Below are 22,652 nucleotides of genomic sequence, written 5' to 3' on the forward strand. Positions count from 1 at the left end.
ATATTTTGTGTTATTTTCTTAAGAAACACCTTAGATAATTGTATTTTGGTTGGACTAAAGAAATATTTGGAGCAAAAGTTAATTATATGTTTGTATGCAAACTTTACCGAAAAAATCCAAAAATCTGAAAAAATTCGAGGTTTATTAGTTTGGTTTGGTATTTGAAAAACCCGAACCAACCAGAGGTTGAAAAACCCGAAAAAATTCAAATTTTATTAGTTTGGTTTGGTTTATAAATTTAAAAATTTTACACAAATAATTTGATTTGATATTTGAAAAATCCGAACCAACCTGGTCAGGTACACCCCTAGATTTAATCCTACTTTGCTTTATTGCGTATCGTTTGTTCTATTAATGATCTTCCTCAAATTCATAAGCAATTAATCATCACCTGGCCACACGTTTGTAACTTTGCATGACAAGACATGCAATTAATAGGTATATTCGATTAGCATCTAAATTATGATATTCGATTCTCTTCGTAGTCGGGGAGGAGCTAGACAGGATTGAAGATCTCTTAAAGTTACATTGTTTAATTTATACTATAATTAAAATTATTTAATAAGATTTATTTTTTTGATTTAATGAAAGCTCACGAATGAAAATTATTTACTTTTAAAGAAACTTTACTTAATTATTATATGAGTGCAATAATATTCATTCTCCTCTACATATGTTATGAGTTATGCTATATATGTAGGTGGTTCGTTGGGACGAGTTAAGTCATCGAATGCTGGTCTCGTCTAGGTCTATAGAGTATTTATTGATGGAAGGAGGCTCTAAGTGATCATGATAATCAAATATCTGAATTCTCAGACTTTACCAAAATTAGAGGTTGAAATTTTTTATCATCAATATCCCCGATAATACCCTTTGAGTTGCTTTAACATTCAAAAAACATATAGTAAAATGGTCAATTGGTTAGTGGGATAAACGTTTCTTCCCTATTAATAGTGTTATTACCTAGTAATACTAGTCATTCTAATTTGATAAATTAAAAGGCAGTAAAATAACCGGTTATAAAATAAAATAATGATAGTATAAAAACTTTTTGACTGCATATGTATATAAATTGCATACCTGGGTAACATTTGATGGTAGGGTTTCCATCGCTTCTTTCAATTCGGTTTTATATATTATCAATTTAATTTATTGATTTTATATTTTTAAAGACGCTAAATCAATAACCAAGTCAATAAAATATTTTTTATCAATTTTGATCTTTAACGGTTTGATTTTCGATTTAACCAATAAAAAAATGCTATAATATATGGTTTCTCCAATAATTTAACGTGACAAGACAATAATGCAACTTTACAGAACGTTCATAAAACAGAAACAATAATAATTAACTTTAGAATTAGCTATACAAGTGCAATACCAAGAGAAAATAAGAGAAATAAAATTCTTATTTTAGATTTTGACGTTTTGTATAATATGAAGTTGTGAAGTGTGAATTGAAGGTTAAAGGACATAGGCTGTAATGAGTAAGGTACTAAGATTATATTTACTACAATATTTATGTAGGGGTAAAGTTAGTAAATTACTACCATTTTAATGAATTGTCGATTTACTCAATAACTCAATATTAAAAAATCACAATCGATTCAATAACCCAATAATTTTTTTTATAAATCCATTAAAACTTTATTAACCAAATAACCAGCAACAATAAACTAATATCATTTTTTTCTGTTCGATTTATCGATTGGTATGATTTTTGCACATCCCTATTAGATAAAGAAAGATTTTCTAAGAATTTTTTTATAACAAAAAGATGTGTCTCACATTTTATGGGTACACGTCAGACGTATATATTATTTTCTCTCATATTTATCCTAATAATAAAATTGTATTAAATCATGTGAGCTAAGACGCAATGATTATGAAAAATAGGCAGGGGTATGGAGCTTTACTAGTAATTTAAGGGAAGTTAGGTTAGGCTTAAGTGTATTATGTTGGTGAATGAGTGACGGCTTCATATATATTCTTCATTATCTTCTTTGCAATTAAAACCAGCTAATTATTTTCTGTAATAATTTCTTTTTGTTTTTCTTCGGTATTCGATACTTATATTAAAATCCAATTATTCTAAATTCATACGGCATAAAATTCCATTTGGAAAAGTTCTCTCAACTAAGGCTTTATTCGTACTTAGAATTTAAATTCGAGATCTCTAAAAAAGAAATAGATCTGCACCACATCATTTGGTGATATTTGCTATATTGTCTATTACCAACTTTATTCACTTCCATAAGTCATGGGGTTTTGAGGGTCCCTCCTATGTCATCCTCAACATTTTTATTTTTAAGAACTATATGTTATTATTATATATTATATATGGGAATTTCATTGCTTTAAATCTAAAAAGTTCTTTAGCCACTGGGGTCATGACAACTCAGGACTGGAGTTCATATATATGTTCCACCATAGTGCTGTCTTTGTTGAAAACATAATCATTCAAATTAAAGCCTTCATATGTGACATATCTACCGCTTAAATAAAATTGTTACACACTTTAATATGGTATTTAACCTGATATAAGAGAGGTTGAGGTTCTCAATTCAAGTCCCATTGCTATCTATTACTTGTTTTGTTTTATTTTATTTATTGCTTTAACTTTAAAAATAAAGTACAAGTACCCTCTAGATTATGATCGAAATCTCAAAGACACACCTTAATTAAACTAAGGTCATATTACCCCCTAACCCTTTTATTTTTAATTTTGTACAACTTTTTTGACTTATGAGACATCCAAACATCTCTCACGCCCCTCAACTATGTGGAGTCACGGAGTGTTAAGATTCCAACATTCCTATAAATTTCATTACAAATCTTAATCATTCAAATTATTCAGACTAATTAAATAGTTGAAACATAAAGAAAACAGATGAACTTAACAGTTAAGATTAATCGAAATGATTAAGGGAATGTTTGGATAGGCTTATAGTTTGTGGTAGCTTATAAGTCATAAGTGAGAAAATCCAAACTTATGATTTATAACTTTTTTTTGGCTTAAAAATAAAGGCTTAAAAACATTTTTTATTTTATTCAAACTTATACAAAGTACTTTAAAAATATTTTAACTTAAATACACTTAAAATAAGTCAATCCAAACAGATTTTAAGATTCCAACCTAAAAAGTAAAAACAAATAAATTTAATAATTAAGATCTAAATCATTAAAACTAAGCATTCATGAAGTACAAATAATTTAGACATTTGTAAATGATATCATATAATTTATTATGATCTTAATGGGTGGTGTGAAGGAATTAAAACATTAATTAAAATGGTACCAAGGGAGTATAAATAAACAAAATTGAAACGTGATGGTCACACAATTAGACACTGTTCTACACTCTTTTTTTCATTGTTGGAAATTAATGGGTTTAATTTACTTAATTTATGTCGTTATCATTCTTTATCCCAAGATTCGCTTTTGAAGTTGACTACACACAATTAGAAGTTATTTTACATCTTGAATCACTTTGATCTTGTGCTAATTAATCATTAAACATTCTATCTTGTTGAAATAGAATCAACTGTTGTTCAGGAGAATCTTAATAACTCAGTTGGTCGGTTATATAAACTTTCAAGTTTCTTCTTTTGTTGGTGGTGAGGATCTGATTTATGACCTTGGAATCCCCTCCATCATTTTTTCTTCTCCTACCCCAAATTATTTTTATTTTTTTTAAAAAAAGAATCAACGTTTGTCTCAGCCTCGTCCAAACTTCTACTCTCAGTTATATATCTAATTTAATTTTATGGTATATTCTAGTAGCTTAAGAGTTATTCCTTGATGTAAAAAGAATTTATATAAACAAATTGGAAAACTACTCGATGAGTCTATGTCACTAATTAAACTTGTTTTTCATTAAAAATATATATTTTTAAATGAAATTGACGATCAAATATTTTCTAGAATATATTTTCCTGGGTGCCACACACACACCCTTAAATTCTAATCAATCACATTATTAGTTGATGATATTTAGCAAGACAATTGGCTAATGTGTATACTTTTTGACAAAAATGCCAAAAGGAGAGCTGTTGAAGCTGCTTTTTACCTTTAAGAAATCCAATGTTGTATCACAAAAAATGTTGGCAACACTTTTTAATCATAAAGAAACTTTAGTACTGTTTTAAGATTCTTCCATGCAGTTTTAAAGAGAATAGGGAGAATTCTTGGGTGCATATATAGCTTTTTTTCATTTGTTTTATCCCATCAAAAAGGCACACAACTACCAACTAACTTGATAGAATGTATGAGTCCATTAATAATCACTAGATCAAGTTCCTTGACAAAAAATAAATACAGAAAGTAAATAGCTTATGGTAAGACACACACAAGAATTTTTACGTGGAAATTCCTTTGATCAAGGGAGGAGAAAACTACGAGCCGTCTCACATGATTTCAATCCAAACTCCATTATATTTCACTCAAAACAAAGCACATCTTCAGATTACAAACTCTTGTAACCTAGGAATTAAACTTTTAATCTCTTCTCCCTTTCTGTAGCAACTCTACAATAAAGAAAAACTAAGCAATTACTCTATTGCCCACTAAACCAACTAATTCTAGTTGTTCTAGACTTCAACAACCCAACATAGCTAACTCTAGCTAAGAATCGAAGTCCTGTCATTTTTATATTGGTAGCATACAAATATAAAGAATGGAAAATGAGAGATAGAAACCCCAATTTCATGAGGCTTTATGGTAGTGTCACTATTTGATTAAAGGGAAAAAGGAAAAAAGGGTCACAAAATACCTTTTAACTATTCGAAATTAATAATATTTGCCCTCGGTTTAAAGTTTGATTATTTTAACTATTCGAAACTAGTAATATTTGTCCTCTATTCAAAGTTTGGCATAGCCATTGTAGCAACCCCTTGGGAGGATGTCACTAAATATTAATAAAATTAAAACTTTCTTCAGAGTATTTTCATAAATAAAATATAAAACTTATTGACAGTATATTCATGAGTAGAACAAAATAAATAAATAAATAAATGATTCAATTTATCAATTATCAAATCTAGAGTTGTTCATGATTATGGTAAAAAAAATCAAACCGAACTGCAATCCGAATCAAATTGATTTTAAAAAACTCGATAGTTGGTTTGGTTTTGATTTTACTAAAATAAATCGTAAAAATAACCAAATCGAACCGAGAAATTAGATATAATAAATTTTATATTTTATTTTTACGTTTATATATTATTATTATTTTATTTTTTATTTTACGTTTATATATTATTATTATTATTATTATTATTTTATATTTTAGATATTATTTTACTTATTATTTTGTAGAATTAGAAAAGAAATGATAACAACAATATTTTTGTAAGATTATGATAAAAGAAAAAAATAACAATTAGAGATTTTAGCCCTCCCTAAAAAGGCATATAATATTGATGGAATATTTGAATATGTAAATTTTAATTTAATAAAAATAAAATAGATATTTAAAATAGTTTCTCTATATAAAATAATTTTAATATGAAAAGTTATTGATATTTTTCTTTTTTCACAATTTGACTCTCAGAAACACTTTAAAAAAAAAGATTAATCAAACACAATTTGCTTATGAAAAATACTTTTCAAATGAATTAGACAAACACAAACTGCTTCTCTCAAAAACACTTTTATGGAAAGCTATATTAAAAAAATACTTCTAAATCACACTCCAAATTCTCTAAATCGATATCTTATTACATTTAATAATAATTTAAAATATTTTTATTTTATTTTTAATAAAATTATTTTGTTCTTAAATTTCAAGCTCATAAGTTAAATATATTTACATTAATTGATATGGAAGAAGCAGAGACAGAGCTAGGTGGGGTTCATGAGTTCGGATGAATCCACTAGCTTTTTCGTAGATCTTGTATGTGTATTAGAAAATTAAATAAATATATATGTATATTAACTTGTAAACACTCTAACAAAATTGATTGACAGCTTAGTGGTAAAAAAGGGCGGTGAAAATATTTTTCACACGTATTATGGGTTATTGAACCCCACTATCAATAATAATTTCTTTTTTTCTTTTTAAAGAAAGCATATTTTATAATATTTATCTCTTTTGTTTCAAAATATAAAACTTTAAACTCCTAACCCTGATTCGCCTCTAGGAAGAAGTATGTATTTAGAAAGCTCTTTGTAACCATATATGATATATTCTTTAATTGGCTGACAGAGCATATCTTCTAGTAATATATAGTACCACCAGTTCAGATTGATAATTACATATGTGGATTTTTCTGATGTCATTTCATTTGTATATATATTTTTATTTGCTTATTTTAAATTTTGTACGCGTTTTAAGAAATAATAATTGAAATAAATATTTTATAATAATATTTATATTAATTGGCGTTTAATATTAAGTCCTCAAAATTAATTTAAGAAAAAAGTAATTAATACAAAAAATTTAAAGAATCTTAATATATTGAAAATAAAAATATATTTTTAAAATAATAAATAGTAGATAAATAAAAATAAACTAGAACAAAAAATAAATGAGCAAGTTTAAGGAGCTGTAATTTGGTACTCCCTTCATTCATTTTTAGTTGTTATAATTTTCTTTTTTAGAGTCAAACGATAAGAACTTTGATTGACATTTTACGATGTATTTCTTCATCATATTGATATGCGAAAAAATTACAATTTATAGTATTTTTCGTATAATTTTTGAATATCTAAATTTTTTGTTTTAAAATATCGAATTAATATAATCTAATTTAACTTTGAAAATTAGTCACAGCAATATGAAATCCTTTTATCCTAATCATGAATTTGGGTGGGTCCTTTAATCATTAATTCCCAAAGAAAATGTAAGTAGAGCTATACACACAATACACAAGAAATTGTTAGAAATTATTAAGTGACTTGACTTGAAGACAAATAATTGAGATGTGTCTTCACTTTACATGTTGGCACGTATTTAATTAAATATTAATCACTTACACATTAGGATCTTTAGCATTTGCAATTCTCATTTTGATTTATGATGTTTTTGTTTATATGTAGACAAAAACCATCATCTTAGTAGCTTTCAATCATTATGTGTAGCGGTCCTTGGATTCTTATAATTCTTATTAGTATGCTACTCTCCGGGTAGACAATGAAGTTTTATCGATAAATTCAAATCAAATCTTAAATTTATGATATATCAATTAAGTTAAATTACTGATTAATAAAGTTAGATTAATATTTAAGTCAAAATTATATGACTTAAATAAAATTTAAATTATATTTGGATCCGTCCATTAAGTTGACAAAACGAATCTAACTCACATTCTTCAAGCCTAAGATCCTCTAAATTACTTGATCAAAATACCTCTAAAATTCTAATTCACGCTTATATAAAAGGGTCTTCATAAGACAGTAGGGCACACTGAAATACATAGAGAATATTTTTTCTTCAGTAGTGATCTGCAAGTCTTTAAGTCTTTGCTCCAAGTGTTGAGCCACAAGTATTTCATCAAATCAAGAACAATCGTCAAGAGAAGAATCAAGGGATTACATCTCTTTTCTTAAAAATTTCATAAAGATTGTATCCTTCGCACAAATTCAAATATAAATACTATTGTTAACTTGCTATTTTCCTTTCATGTTTGTAGTATTTTAGGAACGAAAATTTAGTTTCATACACTCCGTTATGTTTATTTCAGGACCTTTAAGAAAAATTACTTATAAATATAATTTAAGAGATAAGTGTCAAAAACACACCTAATCTATTTCCTTTTTTGAACCTCATATCTAAACTATTGGAAGTGTAAGTTTCATACCTGAATTATCACTTATTAATTTGAGAAACACACCTCAGTGTGTGTAATTCACTTTCTCTTTTATTTGCAAAAACCTTGACACATGGCATTTCACATGGATAAAATATTTCACTTTGACAAAAATTAAATAAACTATTGATATTAGTAAAAGACTAAAGTATTACTATTCTAATTTTTTATATAAAAATAATTATTTTCTTTAAAAAAATTAAAATATTTTCTCACCCACTCCACCATCTCCTCCCCCCTCCCCCCCCCCCACCCCCCGGACAATCCCCCTTCCTTTTATTTTTTAAAATTCTCCTATAAAATATTTTTTAAAAATTCAAACCTCACTTCCTCCTCCATTCTTTCCTAAAAAAAATTGATATTATTTTTTGTTGAAAACATAAAATAAAATTCTACTCACCACATCTCACCCTCCACTCCTAATTTTTTTTCGAAAAAGGGCTTAAAATATCCTCGAAGTATTGGAAATGGTACAAAACTACCCTTCATCCACCTATTGGCTCCAAAATACCCTTGTCATCCACCTTTGGGTCCAAAATTGACCACTTATTTAACAATTTTAAATTTTAACTATTTAAATATATATTTTTTAAATACGTGGCACTCAACTATTGGTTACAATTTAATATATTAATTTAATTTATAAACCCGCCAATTACCCACCCATTACTAATTAAACCCACTCTAAACCCGATCCAATTAATAAACCCGCCCCAAATCCACCTATTAAACAAAACCCAGAACCCTTCCTTTCCAAAGTAAAGTCATCTTTCTTCCTTAATAATATCATGAGATTCATGAACTTAGAAAGTTAGAATAGTGAAATCATGATGATGTCTTCAATTTAGAGGGGAATTCTAGGTGACTTTGCGACACATTAAAAATAACAGAGATTCGAATTTTAATTTTGAAAACAAATAAATTTTAAGTAAAGAATTATTCCCTTTTAATCTTGTAAACCTAGGAGAAATTGATTGAGAAGAAGACAACGTTGGAAAGGAAGGGTTCATGGTTTTGTTTAATAGGTGGATTTGGGGCGGATTTATTAATGGGCAAATTACATAAATCCCACTAGTTTTGGTCCTAATTACTAACATTCCCAATAGTTTCAAATATTACTTCATCTACCATATTTCATACTTAGGATGCATGAGTTTGAATCTGCGAGATACATGTATCTACCGAATAGACAATTAATTTTGAAAATTTAAATTAATCAAATCCCTTAATATAAGGCGGAAATCAAGGAAGTATCTATATTTAATTAATTTCATTTTATTATTATTTGAAATAATAAATTCATTAATATTATTAAGAAAAGACAAAAATATGTATATCTTGATCATGTGATTTGATTAATTTCATTTTAAACTCTTAAAATAATAAATTCATTAATTTAATGTATCTATTATAAATATATGATGTATACAACAAACCAAATACTTAGATACATAAGTACCATACAAGTACATTCATATGTATCATAGAAGTATCTAGTATTAATTTCATGTATCTATTTATATGATCTAATATTAATTTCATGTATCTATTTATATGATCTAATTTTAATTTCATGCATCTTTTATATGTATCTAGTATTAATTTGATGTATCAAGTGTCAATTTCATACATTATATTCAAAACATGTATCTTGGATACATAGTATGCATATACATATAATTATGTGTTCTAAATATGAAATGTAACTGGAACACGCGAATTTAGGAACAAATCACGACGGTAGATCAGTATCTGTCATATCATTAAATCAAGAACAAAAGTAAAAAAATTTCAAAATTCGTCATTCTTTTTTCTCATAGATACATATAATCTTAACTCAAATACACGAACTCTTAATTAGAGACATGTACGCCTAATGTGTATCCAACATTGTTGCACTTGATATGTACTTAATGGTGTATTTGTTCTGTTAATTAAAAATTAGCGTAATTCTTTCATCTTAATTACGTTCATAGCTGGTCAGAACATCTCACCGCGGCGGTGTTTTCTTTCACCTTTTGATTTGTTGATGTTGCTCGCTTTGCCTAGATCTGACAGACCTCCGGCAGAGCCATTGCAAATTTCACTTTTTCGTCCCTCTGACTAATAAAATTTTGAAGAAGAAGGCCCTCAAATTGTTAGAGATGAAATTTGAGTCAACTAAAGAGTGAAATTGTTAGAAAAAAAATTGTGACTAATTTGGCAGCAAAAAGGCACAAACAAACTACTTGCAAATAACACTAATTGTCATTATATTGTAGCATCCTCTATACAATAAAATATAATTTTCTAAAGCTATTACATTATTTGCATTGAATCAGGTTGTTTGCGGCAGTTGATACTCATTAATAAGTGGGAGGTGGGTGGGGGGAGATTAGGGTTGGAGATTGGAGGAGATGTTGAAAGAGAAATATATTTAATTGTTATTAAAATGTTAATTGTAAAGTTTAAATGTAAGGATAAGTAATCAATCCTAATTTTAAGGGATGTGAGTATCAAATTGTATCTTCAATAATATATGGTATAAAATATTAAAAGTGATGCTATATGTAATTGTTTGAAAGTAGAGATAATATTAGTATATATGATAGTAATGTATGTCTAATAAAGTAGTTTATCCTTTATTAATTGGGTCGGGTTTGGAGCGGATTTAATTAGTAATGGGTGGGTTTTTAAATTATATTAATAGATTAAATTATAACCAATAGTTGAGTGCCACGTATTTAAAAAATATATGTAAATAGTTAAAATTTAAAACCGTTAAATAAGTGGTCAATTTTGGACCCAAAGGTGGATGACAAGGGTATTTTGGAGCCAATAGGTGGATGGAGGACATTTTTGTACCATTTCCAATACTTCGAGGATATTTTAGGTCATTTTTCGGTGTTTTTTTCATTTTTCTTGTTTTGTGTTAGATGTGTATATAGGAAAATATTTTTTTCTATTTACGTACCGAATATAACAAAAATAAAAATTTATTTTTTAAAAAAAGTCTTATGGCAAGTAAAAAATACTTTATATATATATGTATGTATGAGTAGAGATATGGTATTACACACACCATGATGATAGTGTAATAAAAGAGAGAAGTGTGTTTCTCAAACATATAAGTGATACTTTAGGTATGAAACTCACACTCTCAATAGTTTATGTATGAAACTAAAAAAAAAAGATAATTTAGATATGTTTTTGACCCTTATCTCATAATTTAATACAATAAAAAGAAATTTGGATCTATTCAAATCGGGAGATATCAACACAAGTTGTATAATCAAATTTATTCAAAGCTATGAAGGAAATACTTATAATCCAAGGGAATTGAACGAGACACCACATCGATGATTGGAACTACTATAAAAAAATTTGTCTATTCTTTTATCTTTTATTTATTATATTTTTCATATTTAACTAATTAACTAGCATGTAAGTCAACTAGGGCATAGTAACAACTGATTGTTAGTTCATGAAAAGATTTCAATTGCTCCCTCTTGAGTTTCAATATATGGATATCCGCATGTAATTTCTAATTTATTGATGGGCTAAATTAAAATTACATAAACATATACAACTATATGTGGGTTTTGGTTAGAGGGTTTCTTTTCTGATGTCCCATGGTTAACTAGAAAAGTTGAGAGCCGTTTAGTCTTGATTTTAATTAGAATATAAGTACCCACAAGCAGGGGCAGAGCCAGCCTTCTATCAGGGGTTTTCGGTGAAAAATATTATTATTTATACATGATGAAAATTATTTTTTTATTTAAATATAATTGATGTTGAACCTTTTTCGGTTAGTTCATGTATTTAGTTCTTCATATATTGAACCCCCTTATTAAAAATTCTAGTTCCGCTACTGCCTACAAGACAAAGAATTTTATCGGCTCTCATGAATTCAATATACTTTTATGTTGCCGATGATTTGATATGATAGATCTTAAAAGAATGATGATCTTCATTTTAAAGTTTTAATTCCGAACATTCAATTTGGTAAGTAACTTTCCTTTGAAAAACATGTGTTTTTTTTGTTGTAATGTTTATGGTGTGTCCATAATTATTCTCGACGAATGAAACTTAAGCTATACAAAGAGAAGGAATTTAATTTTACAAGTTAGGTAACGATCGATATAGACAAAAACACTAAATAATTTAACGTCTTCACTTTACTGGTTGGCACACAAATAATTGAAAGGAAGCTACCTTAATTAACTAGCATAAAATCATGAGGAATTTGCATTTATCTCATTTATAATGCTTGTTATATAGTCTAGACAATTTTTTCATCTACATATAACTGTTAACTCTTGTATTCAGATTAGCAAACTAGAAATAATAAAAGATGAAAAGAAAAACACAAAGAACTATCCGAGTCCACAGAATCCACTGTGTGTCCTTTAGAAATTTAACCCCCTCAAGTACCTGAGGTTACAGATTAATTCCTCCCAAGATAAAACGGATTAACTATTAAAGAAGTAGCGGTACCTCAAACTTCGATAATTTCAACGAACTCAAAATGACAGCAACAAATCACACACACAGACATGATCGATCGATTTTGTTTTGTAAGAAATGTATGCAAAAGAAGGGAAGAATTAGATGCAAAAAAATGAAAGAAAACTTCTCTATTTATAGTCAACAAATGGTAAAGGTCACAACCCTTTGGGAAAAAGACAACCTTTCAGAAAGGTCCCTTTAGAAAGGACACAACCCTTCGGCATAGTCACAACTCTTCAGGAGAGTCACAACCCTTCATTTCCTGTTCACACCTTTAAAACCCAACAATCCCCCACATGAATAGGGAATGGCTATTGTTAAAACATATGCATGAAAAACTGTGTGATTCGTAATTAAGGATTGATTGCCTCTGGATAAGTGGGTTTCCCTTTGAACTTTCCATAGTGAACATATATCGGATATACTCGGTCAATCGGTAGATTTGATATCTTTGAACCGTCGAGCTTTGGTGTATACCTAGACAACATAAGTCACACAATCAACCCTTTTTTGGTTCTCATTCTTTTGTTCATTTCAGCCATGAACACGTCTCGATTTATAAGTGCGTAGAAAACTGGCCTTACCAGATTCTAATCTCTCCTTGAAGCGGCTTACACTTCATGACACTTACATAGGTGATTTCTAAATGTGTTATCCCTTAGATACACCATTTGATATACCCTGTATCAAACTTAGAAATCATTAAAAGTCCTAATGCCTTATCCTTGTTACTGAACATTATCTTATCATGAGAATAGACCAAAAAAAATATTTTGACAATGTTGAACCGTCATCAATGACTTTGTTTGATCTCCTTGAACCTAGATCTTGGGATCTCCAATCTTCTAGGTAGAGTTACCGCCACAATGACTTGTTCTCGTCCATAGTCTCATTCCCTTTGATAATCTATCAACTCCCTCTCTAGTTAGGCCTTTTATAAGTGGATCCGACACATTATCATTTGACTTTACATAGTCAATTATGATAATTCCACTAGAGAGTAGTTCTCTAACGATATTATGTCTACGTCATATATGACGAGACTTTCCGTTATGCATCATGCTCTATGCCCTACCTATTGCAAATTAACTCTCACAGTGTATGCATACTGGAGCTAAAAGGTTTGGGCCAAAAATCTTTTGAGAAATTTTGGAGTCATTCAACTTCTTTATCGGCCTTATAATCTAGAGTGATAAACTCAGATTTCATAGTAGAGCAAGCGATACATCTCTATTTGGAAGATTTCCAAGAGACTGCTCCTCCACTAAGAGTAAATACATATTCACTCGTGGATTTTACTTTATTTGACCTGGTGATTCAATTTGCATCACTATATTCTTCCAATACTGTTGAATATTAGTTATAATGCAAAGCAATAATTTTTTAAGTATGTTTTAAATACTCCAAAACTCTTTTCATTGTCATCCAATGAGTTTGATTGAGATTACTCGTGAACCGACTTAGTTTATTAATAGTATATGTTATATCTGATTGCGTACTCTTCATGATATATATATATATATATATCATACTTCTCAATACTCTAGCACAATCCAATTGTGAGTCACTTTTGCCTTTATTCTTTTGAAGTACATATCTCACATTTATTGGAGTCTTGACAATATTGAAATCCAAATGCTTGAACTTGTCAAGTACATTTTCAATCACATCAGTAACTTCAATGTCTTTCATATCGAAGTTACTTTCTAGCATATGTTTAGTAGCATTTATGTCAGAAATGTCTCTTTTGATGATCAACATGTCATCAACATAAAAACAAATAATGACCTTGTGGTTTGGAGTGTCTTTAATGTAAAAACATTTATCACATTCATTAATTTTAAATTCATTTGCCAACATAGTTTGGTCAAACTTCGCATGTCATTATTTGGGCGCTTGTTTTTAGTCCACAGAGTGACTTAACAAGTTTTCAAACTTTCTTATCTTTACCAGAACCACAAAGCCCTTGGATTGTTCCATGTAAATTTCTTCCTCCAATTTTTCATTTAAAAAAAAAAAAAATTCACATCCATTTTGACGAATTTGGAGGCCATATTTCGCAACTAGCGCAAATAACATCTGAATTGATGTAATCCTAGTTAGTGCTATTATCTGTCAAACAAGGCTTTCTTATTGTCTAAAGCCTATGACAACAAGTCTGTCTTTGTATTTGTCAATAGTTTCATCAACTTTCTTTTCCTTTTGTAGATCCACTTTGAATCCAAAAGTTTATTTCCTGGAGGAAGATCAATCAACTCTCAAGTATGGTTGTTCAAGATTGAATCTATCTTACTATTGACAGCCTTTTCTCAAAGAGAATGAGTCCACAAATGGCATAACTTTTAGAATATATGAGACTCATTTTCAAGAAGAAATGTTACAAAATTAAACTCGTAGAAAGTAATTTGTCCGTTGACATTTACTACGCCTCCGAATCTCTTTATTAAGTACATTCACCTTTGGTTCTTTCCAAGGTCGTTTAGAACCTTCAGTTGACTATCCTACGGTTCAGACTTATGAACCATAAATCGGCATGCTTTACTATTTGTAGCATATCCAATGAACATACAATCCAAAGTCTTAGGTCCTACTTTGACCCGTTTGGGAATAGTTCCCTCATTTCCATTTCTCATATGAAATAGATTGTATTGAAAATTGTTTGATCACTATCTTTCAAGAGTTATTGTTTGTATAAACTTTAAGGGACGACAAACAATTCTCTATCAGGATACAACAAAGCCTGAACAAACACAACTTTTTGTTGCTCCCTTTCTTAATAAACAAAAGTTTTTTTTATTTATTTATTTGTTACTCCCTTTACTAACAAATAAAACTTTTTGTTTCTCTCTTTCTAAACAAACAAATTTTTTTTGTTGTTCTCTTTTGCTATAATGATAGCACCCCCACAAATTTTGTGGTAAACCTGAACTTATAAATAGGACATTCAACATTTCCTTCATAGTTTGGTTTTTTCCTGTCAACAATTTCATTAGATTGAGGTGAGAATGTGCAGTAATTTGATGGATGATTCCATTTTCCAAATATATTTTTGCAAAAGAAGATTCATATTCTCCACATCTACCACTTCTAATCATGACAATCTTTTTATCCAACTGATTTTCAACTTCAGTTTTATATTGTCAATATGTTTCTATTGCTTCATCCTTACCATTCAGCATATAAACATAACAATATCTAGTGCAATTGTCAATAAAATTTATGAAACACTTTTTCCCACCACAAGATGGTGTTGACTTCATATCATAAATGTCAGTGTAAATCAATTATAAGGTATTAAACTTCCTTTCAACAACACATACTTGACATTTTGATTCATTGCACTAGAAGTTAGGCAAAACTTCTAAGTTGATCAGTTTTTACAAGGTTTTGTAATTGACATGTCCCAAACATAGTAAGAACAAACAAAAATATTAAGTTTGAAAAGACCTTCTGTGAAGTAACCTTTTCCCACAAATATTTTTTTCTTTACTTTTTTTATAACTTTCTCAAATACAAACATTGTTTTAGAGTCAACACCTTGCCATATGTCCTTTTCAGAAGGACCTTTCCATAACATTCAATTTGTTATAGAATTACCCATGATCATAGTCTCATCGGTCCAATAAGGGCAATATGACCCAAATGTTTGTTTTACAACACAAACATAACATATCACTTTTCACCAATGTTCATGTCTATACAATTTATTTATTTTTTTATTTTAATAGACATATCTTTTCATGAAAAATCACAATATTTTAAGTGAAACTTTTTCATCAAAGAATACAATTCTTTTGAACGAGTAATATAATTTTGTGGTTTTATATTAGTCATATCATATACTAGTAAAGAGAGACTCAATGTCCAGAATATCAAATATACTCCAAGAATTTTGTGGGTCTAATATAATACAAGAATGCCATTAAATTTCATATCTTGTACTTTCAAATTTAAATTAGATAGTAAGTCTAATTTTGTCTTTATCACAAGTAAAGAACCCGCACATTTTAAATATGTTCTCAAAAATATTTTTCAAGTATTTGAAATTATTTTCCACATATTTTTTTCTCATGCTTACACATTGGCAACACGAAGCCTTCTTTTAGAGATTTAATCCATATAAACACCAATTGCAGGCACACAAATCACTAATTTTATGTCACTAGTGTTTTTTTTTCCTGTTTTGTCACAACTTGACAAACCGCTTAATATTTAGAATACTAACAATAAAGATTCAATCTTTATACAACTTGTTTCTAGTTTAACGATGAAGTTTTTATATTCTTCTAATCGTTACCCGAATGAACCTTGAATTCTGATGAAGTTTTAAAATTCTTCGAATCAGTTTCACATTCAGACAGAGTAGTAAACCAAAAAAGGCTTTAATCTCCAAAAAGTTCAAATACAACACTGTTTCGAGCAAACGATGAAGATTTTTATCTTTTTCAATCATTTAGCCTTAATATCCTTGACGAAGATTTTGTACTCTTCAAGTCAGAATATTCATTCAAACAAAGTATTTAATAAATTGGTGAAATTTCTATATTCTTCAAACCAATACACAATCTGATTTGTTCGTGAAGTTCTTATATTCTTCAAACCAAAGGAGTAAAAAAAATCTCCAAAAGTCAAACACAATCAAATTTCACATGGAGTAGAAAACTACAAAAGTTTTATTTTTCCTCCTCTAAACAGAATACATATTAATAATGATAAAGATATATTCTGAGATCATCACATAATGACCATCTATCCTAACATTTATGAAATAAATTTCATAACTTATAAAGGATAGAAAAAGAAAATAATAATCAAGGGAAATAAAGATAGAACTTGATTTTTACTCTCATTGAATCATATTCTATTTGTCACCAATAATTCCATGCAAGTAACTTTTCTTGCTAATTTTTTTTTCTTTTCTCAGTTTCCATCATATTCCTATTTTCCTCGAGAAGACATTTAATTTCAACAAGAAACTAAACTCATGTTCAAATATTGCTAGGAGACAACATTTGTTCATTTACTTCTTCTCATAGTTATATAAAATCAAGAATATAGGGAAAAAATTAAAGTGTTCATCTTAGCCTTTATGCACAAAATAACTTTTCTCTTTGAAAAGAAAACTGAAGGGGTGCAATGCTTGAATGCACTTGGGAAGAAAATAAAAATAATCTTACCCATCCAAGGAAAACTTACTACAAAAAATATACTCGAACATATTAAAGTAGTACTAATTCATCCCAAATCTCTTTTATCATATGATAAAATAATTCTCTTTTTCTTTTTTTCTTTCCCCAATTAAAAGAACACGGAAAATAGAGGTAATTTCCTTACCACAAAAAATACCAACATTAAATTTCTTAAGCTTGTTAACTCTTGTATTCAGATTAGTAAACTAGAAATAATAAAAGATGAAAAGAAAAACACAAAGAACTATCCGAGTCCACATAACCCACTGTATCTCCTTAAGAAATTTAATCCCCTCAAGTACCCGAGGTTACAAATTAATTCCTCCCAAGATAAAACGGATTAACCATTAAAGAAGTAGCGGTACCTCAAACTTCAATAATTTCAACGAACTCAAAATGACAGCAACGAATCACACACACAGACACGATCGATCGATTTTGTTTTGTAAGAAATGTATGTAAAAGAAGGGAAGAATTAGATGCAGAAAAATGAGAGAAAACCTCTCTATTTATAGCCAACAAAGGGTAAAGGTCACAACCCTTTGAAAAGAAGACAACCTTTAAAAAAGGTCCCTTTAGAAAGGACACAACCCTTCGACATAGTCACAACTCTTCAGGAGAGTCACAACCCTTCATTTCATGTTCAGACCTTTAAAACCCAACAATAACTACATTGGCTTCACATCCTTTTTTCTTTTATTTATGTCTCTTGATCTGTGATTTTGTCTTTTTTTTATATTTATAACAAAAGATATCGTATCAACAAAACCTCATAAGACATAGTATGACAATTACGTTCATTTACGAAGTTCGATCTTCAATGCTATATACCTGCATTAAGATATTCAGCTCTTGAATTCTACTTATCTATGATGTTTGTTTCTAGTCCTTCAATTCACTTTTACCTGTTCGTTGTATTTCTTTTAAAAAATAATAAACAAAGTGTATATTTTACCATATTTTTATATTAATATATAGGCGTATAATTTAAATAAAATTAATAAATGATTTGGGGAATATAATGGACCTCATTAATTCATGTATATAGTTGCGGATCGTTTTTAATAAATAAATGAGTTATTAGTTATTCATGTATTTATTCCATTTTTTTATTCTTTACTCTAAAACAATACAAAAATTCACTTGACTTATACATATATTAGTTATACAAGTTTCTAAATTACAAATACAATATCATATTAATTTTAAACATGAATAACTTACCTCCTTAATCCTTCCCAGTTTATTAAACATGATACTGTTTATACATAATTTAACACTTGCATTAACTCATTTTCATACCAGCCAACTACAAACGACCCTTTAGAGTTGAAGTTCTAATCTTATTGTATTTGTAGTTTACCAACTAAATATTCAATGTTAAGCTTTGACATTTTAGGGTTCAAGACTTGTACAAATTACTCACTTCGTTCACTTTTATTTGTCACAGTTTGACCTAGCACACCCATTAAGAAAATAATTAATGATATAGATATTTTATCAAACTATCACCTATTAAATGATGTCTTGAAAAATAATTTGAAAAAATAAGTATCTAATGTTGAGGGTATAACATGGAAAAAATTATCTTTTCTTGATATATCAAAATGACAAGTAAAAATGAAAATCTATTTTAGAAATAAGTGACAAATAAAAATGGAGAGCAATACAACTATTTGGGACTAATTGTTTGAGGGTGTTGGGATTGGAACCCGAGGAGCTCTGGTTAGAATTTTGGAATCCAAAAATCATATCTCATAAAACGTTTTAGGCTCTACTTTATTTTATAGAATTCAATGATAAAAAAGGTAAAAGGCTAGTAAACATATATAAAACATTACTGTTAATAACGTTTTAGAATTCATACTTGAAATAATATTCACAAAAGTTCATCAGGCGTGAATTATATAAGTCAAGCCAATTATCATATTATGTTATTATTTTACTATAGCTCCAAAATTATTTTTCTGATTTATTAATTATTAAAAAAAAAAGTCTTATTTTTATGTAATAAAAATGACGAATCTTGGACATAATGTGATGGTTGCTTTGTATTGGGTTGGAGAAATAATTACTGAAATGAACTGATTCAAGTATACTATATGTGTTTGAATGACTAACTATATTGAATTGGTTAGATTGTTGCATGATAAAATGAGAACAAATAGTGAAAATATTCAAATGGATATTTCCGAAAAATATTCATGTTCAATTCAAGGTAACGTGAGAATAACCAACCTTTATATTATTTGTGAAAAATATCCATGTTCAATTCAAGATAACTAACATTGTTATTTAGGATGATAATAAGTGTAAATGATAGATAATGGTAATAACAATTGACTACGGTGATGGACATCGATTTTGTTATTATTGAGTACGGTAATGTTGGATGATGGACATTGGACAGTTTAGTACTAGAATATTGGCTTAAATGAATTTGCCTTAGCTTAAGCTTTTCATTAGTGTATTTCCATCGGAAGCAGACATAATCGAAAGAAAGCATGGGCCGAATGGAAGGGGCTTGCAACGATGGAAGACTTGCATAAAAAGAACATTTGTAAGAACAATTATTATTGTGTCTCAATCTCAAGTGAGTTGGAGTTAGAATTCTTATATCTTCATTTATAATGAAAATCAATAGAATCACCTCCCTCTGCATCTACTATTCATTGTCTTCCTTCACTGTTATGTCTTTTAACTTCTTGAAGATACCTTTAACTCTCCATATTTTAGTATGATCATTTTATCCATAATTTCTGTTGTGTATTAGAGCTCATTACAATAACTCTGCTAATGTATTTTCCATTCTTTCAACATATGACCATCTGTATATATCAAATTCGAAGCACCTTTCGCCTCCTCTTAAGATTTACGAAAACAATTCCACAACATACATCCGCCATCAAGTCAAATAAACCAACAAAAACATCAACACTAGATGTGGCTGACATGCAATCTGAGTTACAATACATAACTTAATGATTCACATCTACGCAAGACAAAGAAGCCTTAATAACTATGAGTAGGAAAGCAATACTGGAGACCAAAAATGGCTAGTACTTTTGAGCTGGTTTTTGGGTAGGAAGCAAACCAAAACGCTTCTTCAGAAGCACTCTTTGCCTTGAAAATTTATCATCTGGCGAAAAGCGGGCTGCAAAGAACAGACACCAGGAAAGATCAATAACAGCAAGAAACGGGTATGTTATAGTATCAGAAACACATTGCTTTTTGTACTCTTAAAGCCAGCATAGATACAATAGATAAAGAGGACTAGATTACCTGGGTGAGCAGATTGTGTGGCCAAACCCAGTGGTGACTCTTTCTACATTTATAAAAAGTTAAAGAAGTCAGGCCTCAATGCATGTTTAGGAAGTACAAGCAAAACTCAAGAAAGCAAAGATACTCTTTGGGGTTTGGGGAGCAACAGTAGGTCAAGAAAAGAACATAATAACGGTCAAGTTGAGTGCAGGATCTTTTATTACTAATGACAATTTCCAGCTTGTCAATAAAACTCAAGAATATACAAGAGTCGATTCTCTCAATATGCGCTACGGGTAAGCAGTTTCAAAAGGAAAATATACACTATGGGTTAGACACTGAACTATATCAGTAACTCTTCATACAAAAATCATTACGAAACATTCCAAGTGAAAATGTTGTAAAGCAAATTTCCTTGTCACCCCTATTCAGCCCAAATCAAAATCTACAAAGAAAAATGAGACTTTTGTAGGATCATCTTACTAAGAAGACCTTTTCAGAATGAATACCCATTTGAATAATAAATGCCTCAATGTTTCATCTTTTCAGGTTGAACCAAGTATAGCGACATTCAGGCGATACTTGTTCTATTATGTACACCTGAAAGCAGTGTTCCACTCAAGGGCATCACATCTCTAGATTTACTTATTTGTAGACATCAGAACTCAGACTCAAATACTTGTCCCAGGCAAGTGCAGAATTCTATTAAGTACTATTATTACTGGCAAGCTGCCTAGTAACTTTGCTCGATGAGTAAAGTAAGATTGAGCTTATGAATGATGTAACTTACTTAACACAGCCCACTGTTATAAGGACAAAAGTCTTATAAACTACAGGAAAATAAAAATGACATAAATCTTCTCGTTGTAGAAAGTCTAAAAAGTCAGTGTTACCTAAGAGTTCCCCAATGTGCCCATTAAGTCTTAGCCCAAGTGCCTAACCATCAATTGAGGTTCTAAAACCAAAAGCTCTCGGTTTCTCTCAAGTGTGTGATTCTTCCTAATATCTTGGTTTCTCTACAAGTGTGTTAGAGAGTGCTAGTTAGAGTAAGGGCGATTGCAAAAATGTAGATATATCACATATCCCTAATAATTAAACAGAAATAGGGTATAAACCAATAACTGCATCTCAGATAAACCCGTTATACTATTAACTGAATGAATGTGCCATTGTCTTCTACAAATAATTAAAAAATTAAAGTACATAAGAGATTTCCTTTTCTCCAGAAAACACTTGAGCTCCCATTTTCAGGTTCAATACAAAACAGAAAAAGGGTTCCCTATCTATATTATTTTTGTATGGCAAGGGAAACCACACAGGGTAAACCCCGCACCTATGGGTAAACCGCACTAGGCAAACCCCATACGACGAGTTCAACCCTACAAAGCCAAACACCCCTGCTGTCTCAGGCAAGGAGTTTCGTACTTGAACTTGAGACCTCCACTATAGAGATCCCAAACCAAACCATCTGAGCCACCCCGAAGGGAAAGGGTTTAGGGTTCCTATTATATACATGAGTAAGACGAAAAAACTGCATACTTCCTAAAAAAACAATGCACGTGTTAAAAATGATTTGCTGAAGAGATAATACCTTAGTGGTGTAAACTTTGTCACCAATCTCATTGATGTAAAACTGGAGATACATCTTCTCTAATGCTTCACCTGACAACAGAAAACCAGAAAAAACCTCAGCATTAAACAGTAAAACAGAAACTGCAGAAATCAATCAATTCCCAGGTAGAGACGATCAAAATGAAAAAACACAAAACACCCACATGAAATTGAACAAAAAAGATTGAATCTTTTGAGTACCTGAGCTACTTCCGGCTGGGTTTTTTTTATGGAGGAAGCTAACAATTGATACAGAACAGTTATTAGGGTTCCATCATTATAAAGAAACCCGGAA

At 29.5% G+C, this 22,652-nt stretch overlaps 1 protein-coding gene across 1 annotated transcript; it reads right to left on the reverse strand.

Moving 5' to 3' along the window:
• Positions 1-20,318: 20,318 nt before the first annotated feature.
• LOC125811237 (H/ACA ribonucleoprotein complex subunit 3-like protein) lies at positions 20,319-22,600 on the reverse strand. The gene is made up of 4 exons (XM_049490746.1): positions 22,559-22,600; positions 22,338-22,408; positions 20,768-20,810; positions 20,319-20,639 (listed from the first exon to the last, which is right to left on the reverse strand). The coding sequence occupies exons 2-4, from the start codon at positions 22,389-22,391 to the stop codon at positions 20,542-20,544; spliced, it is 195 nt and encodes a 64-aa protein (XP_049346703.1). The 5' UTR covers positions 22,392-22,408; positions 22,559-22,600; the 3' UTR covers positions 20,319-20,541.
• Between the last annotated feature and the right edge of the window lie 52 nt (positions 22,601-22,652).

Source organism: Solanum verrucosum, unplaced genomic scaffold (genome assembly GCF_900185275.1).
Source record: "Solanum verrucosum unplaced genomic scaffold, falcon-dt-bn FXZP01000235.1, whole genome shotgun sequence".
Lineage (NCBI taxonomy): Eukaryota > Viridiplantae > Streptophyta > Magnoliopsida > Solanales > Solanaceae > Solanum > Solanum verrucosum.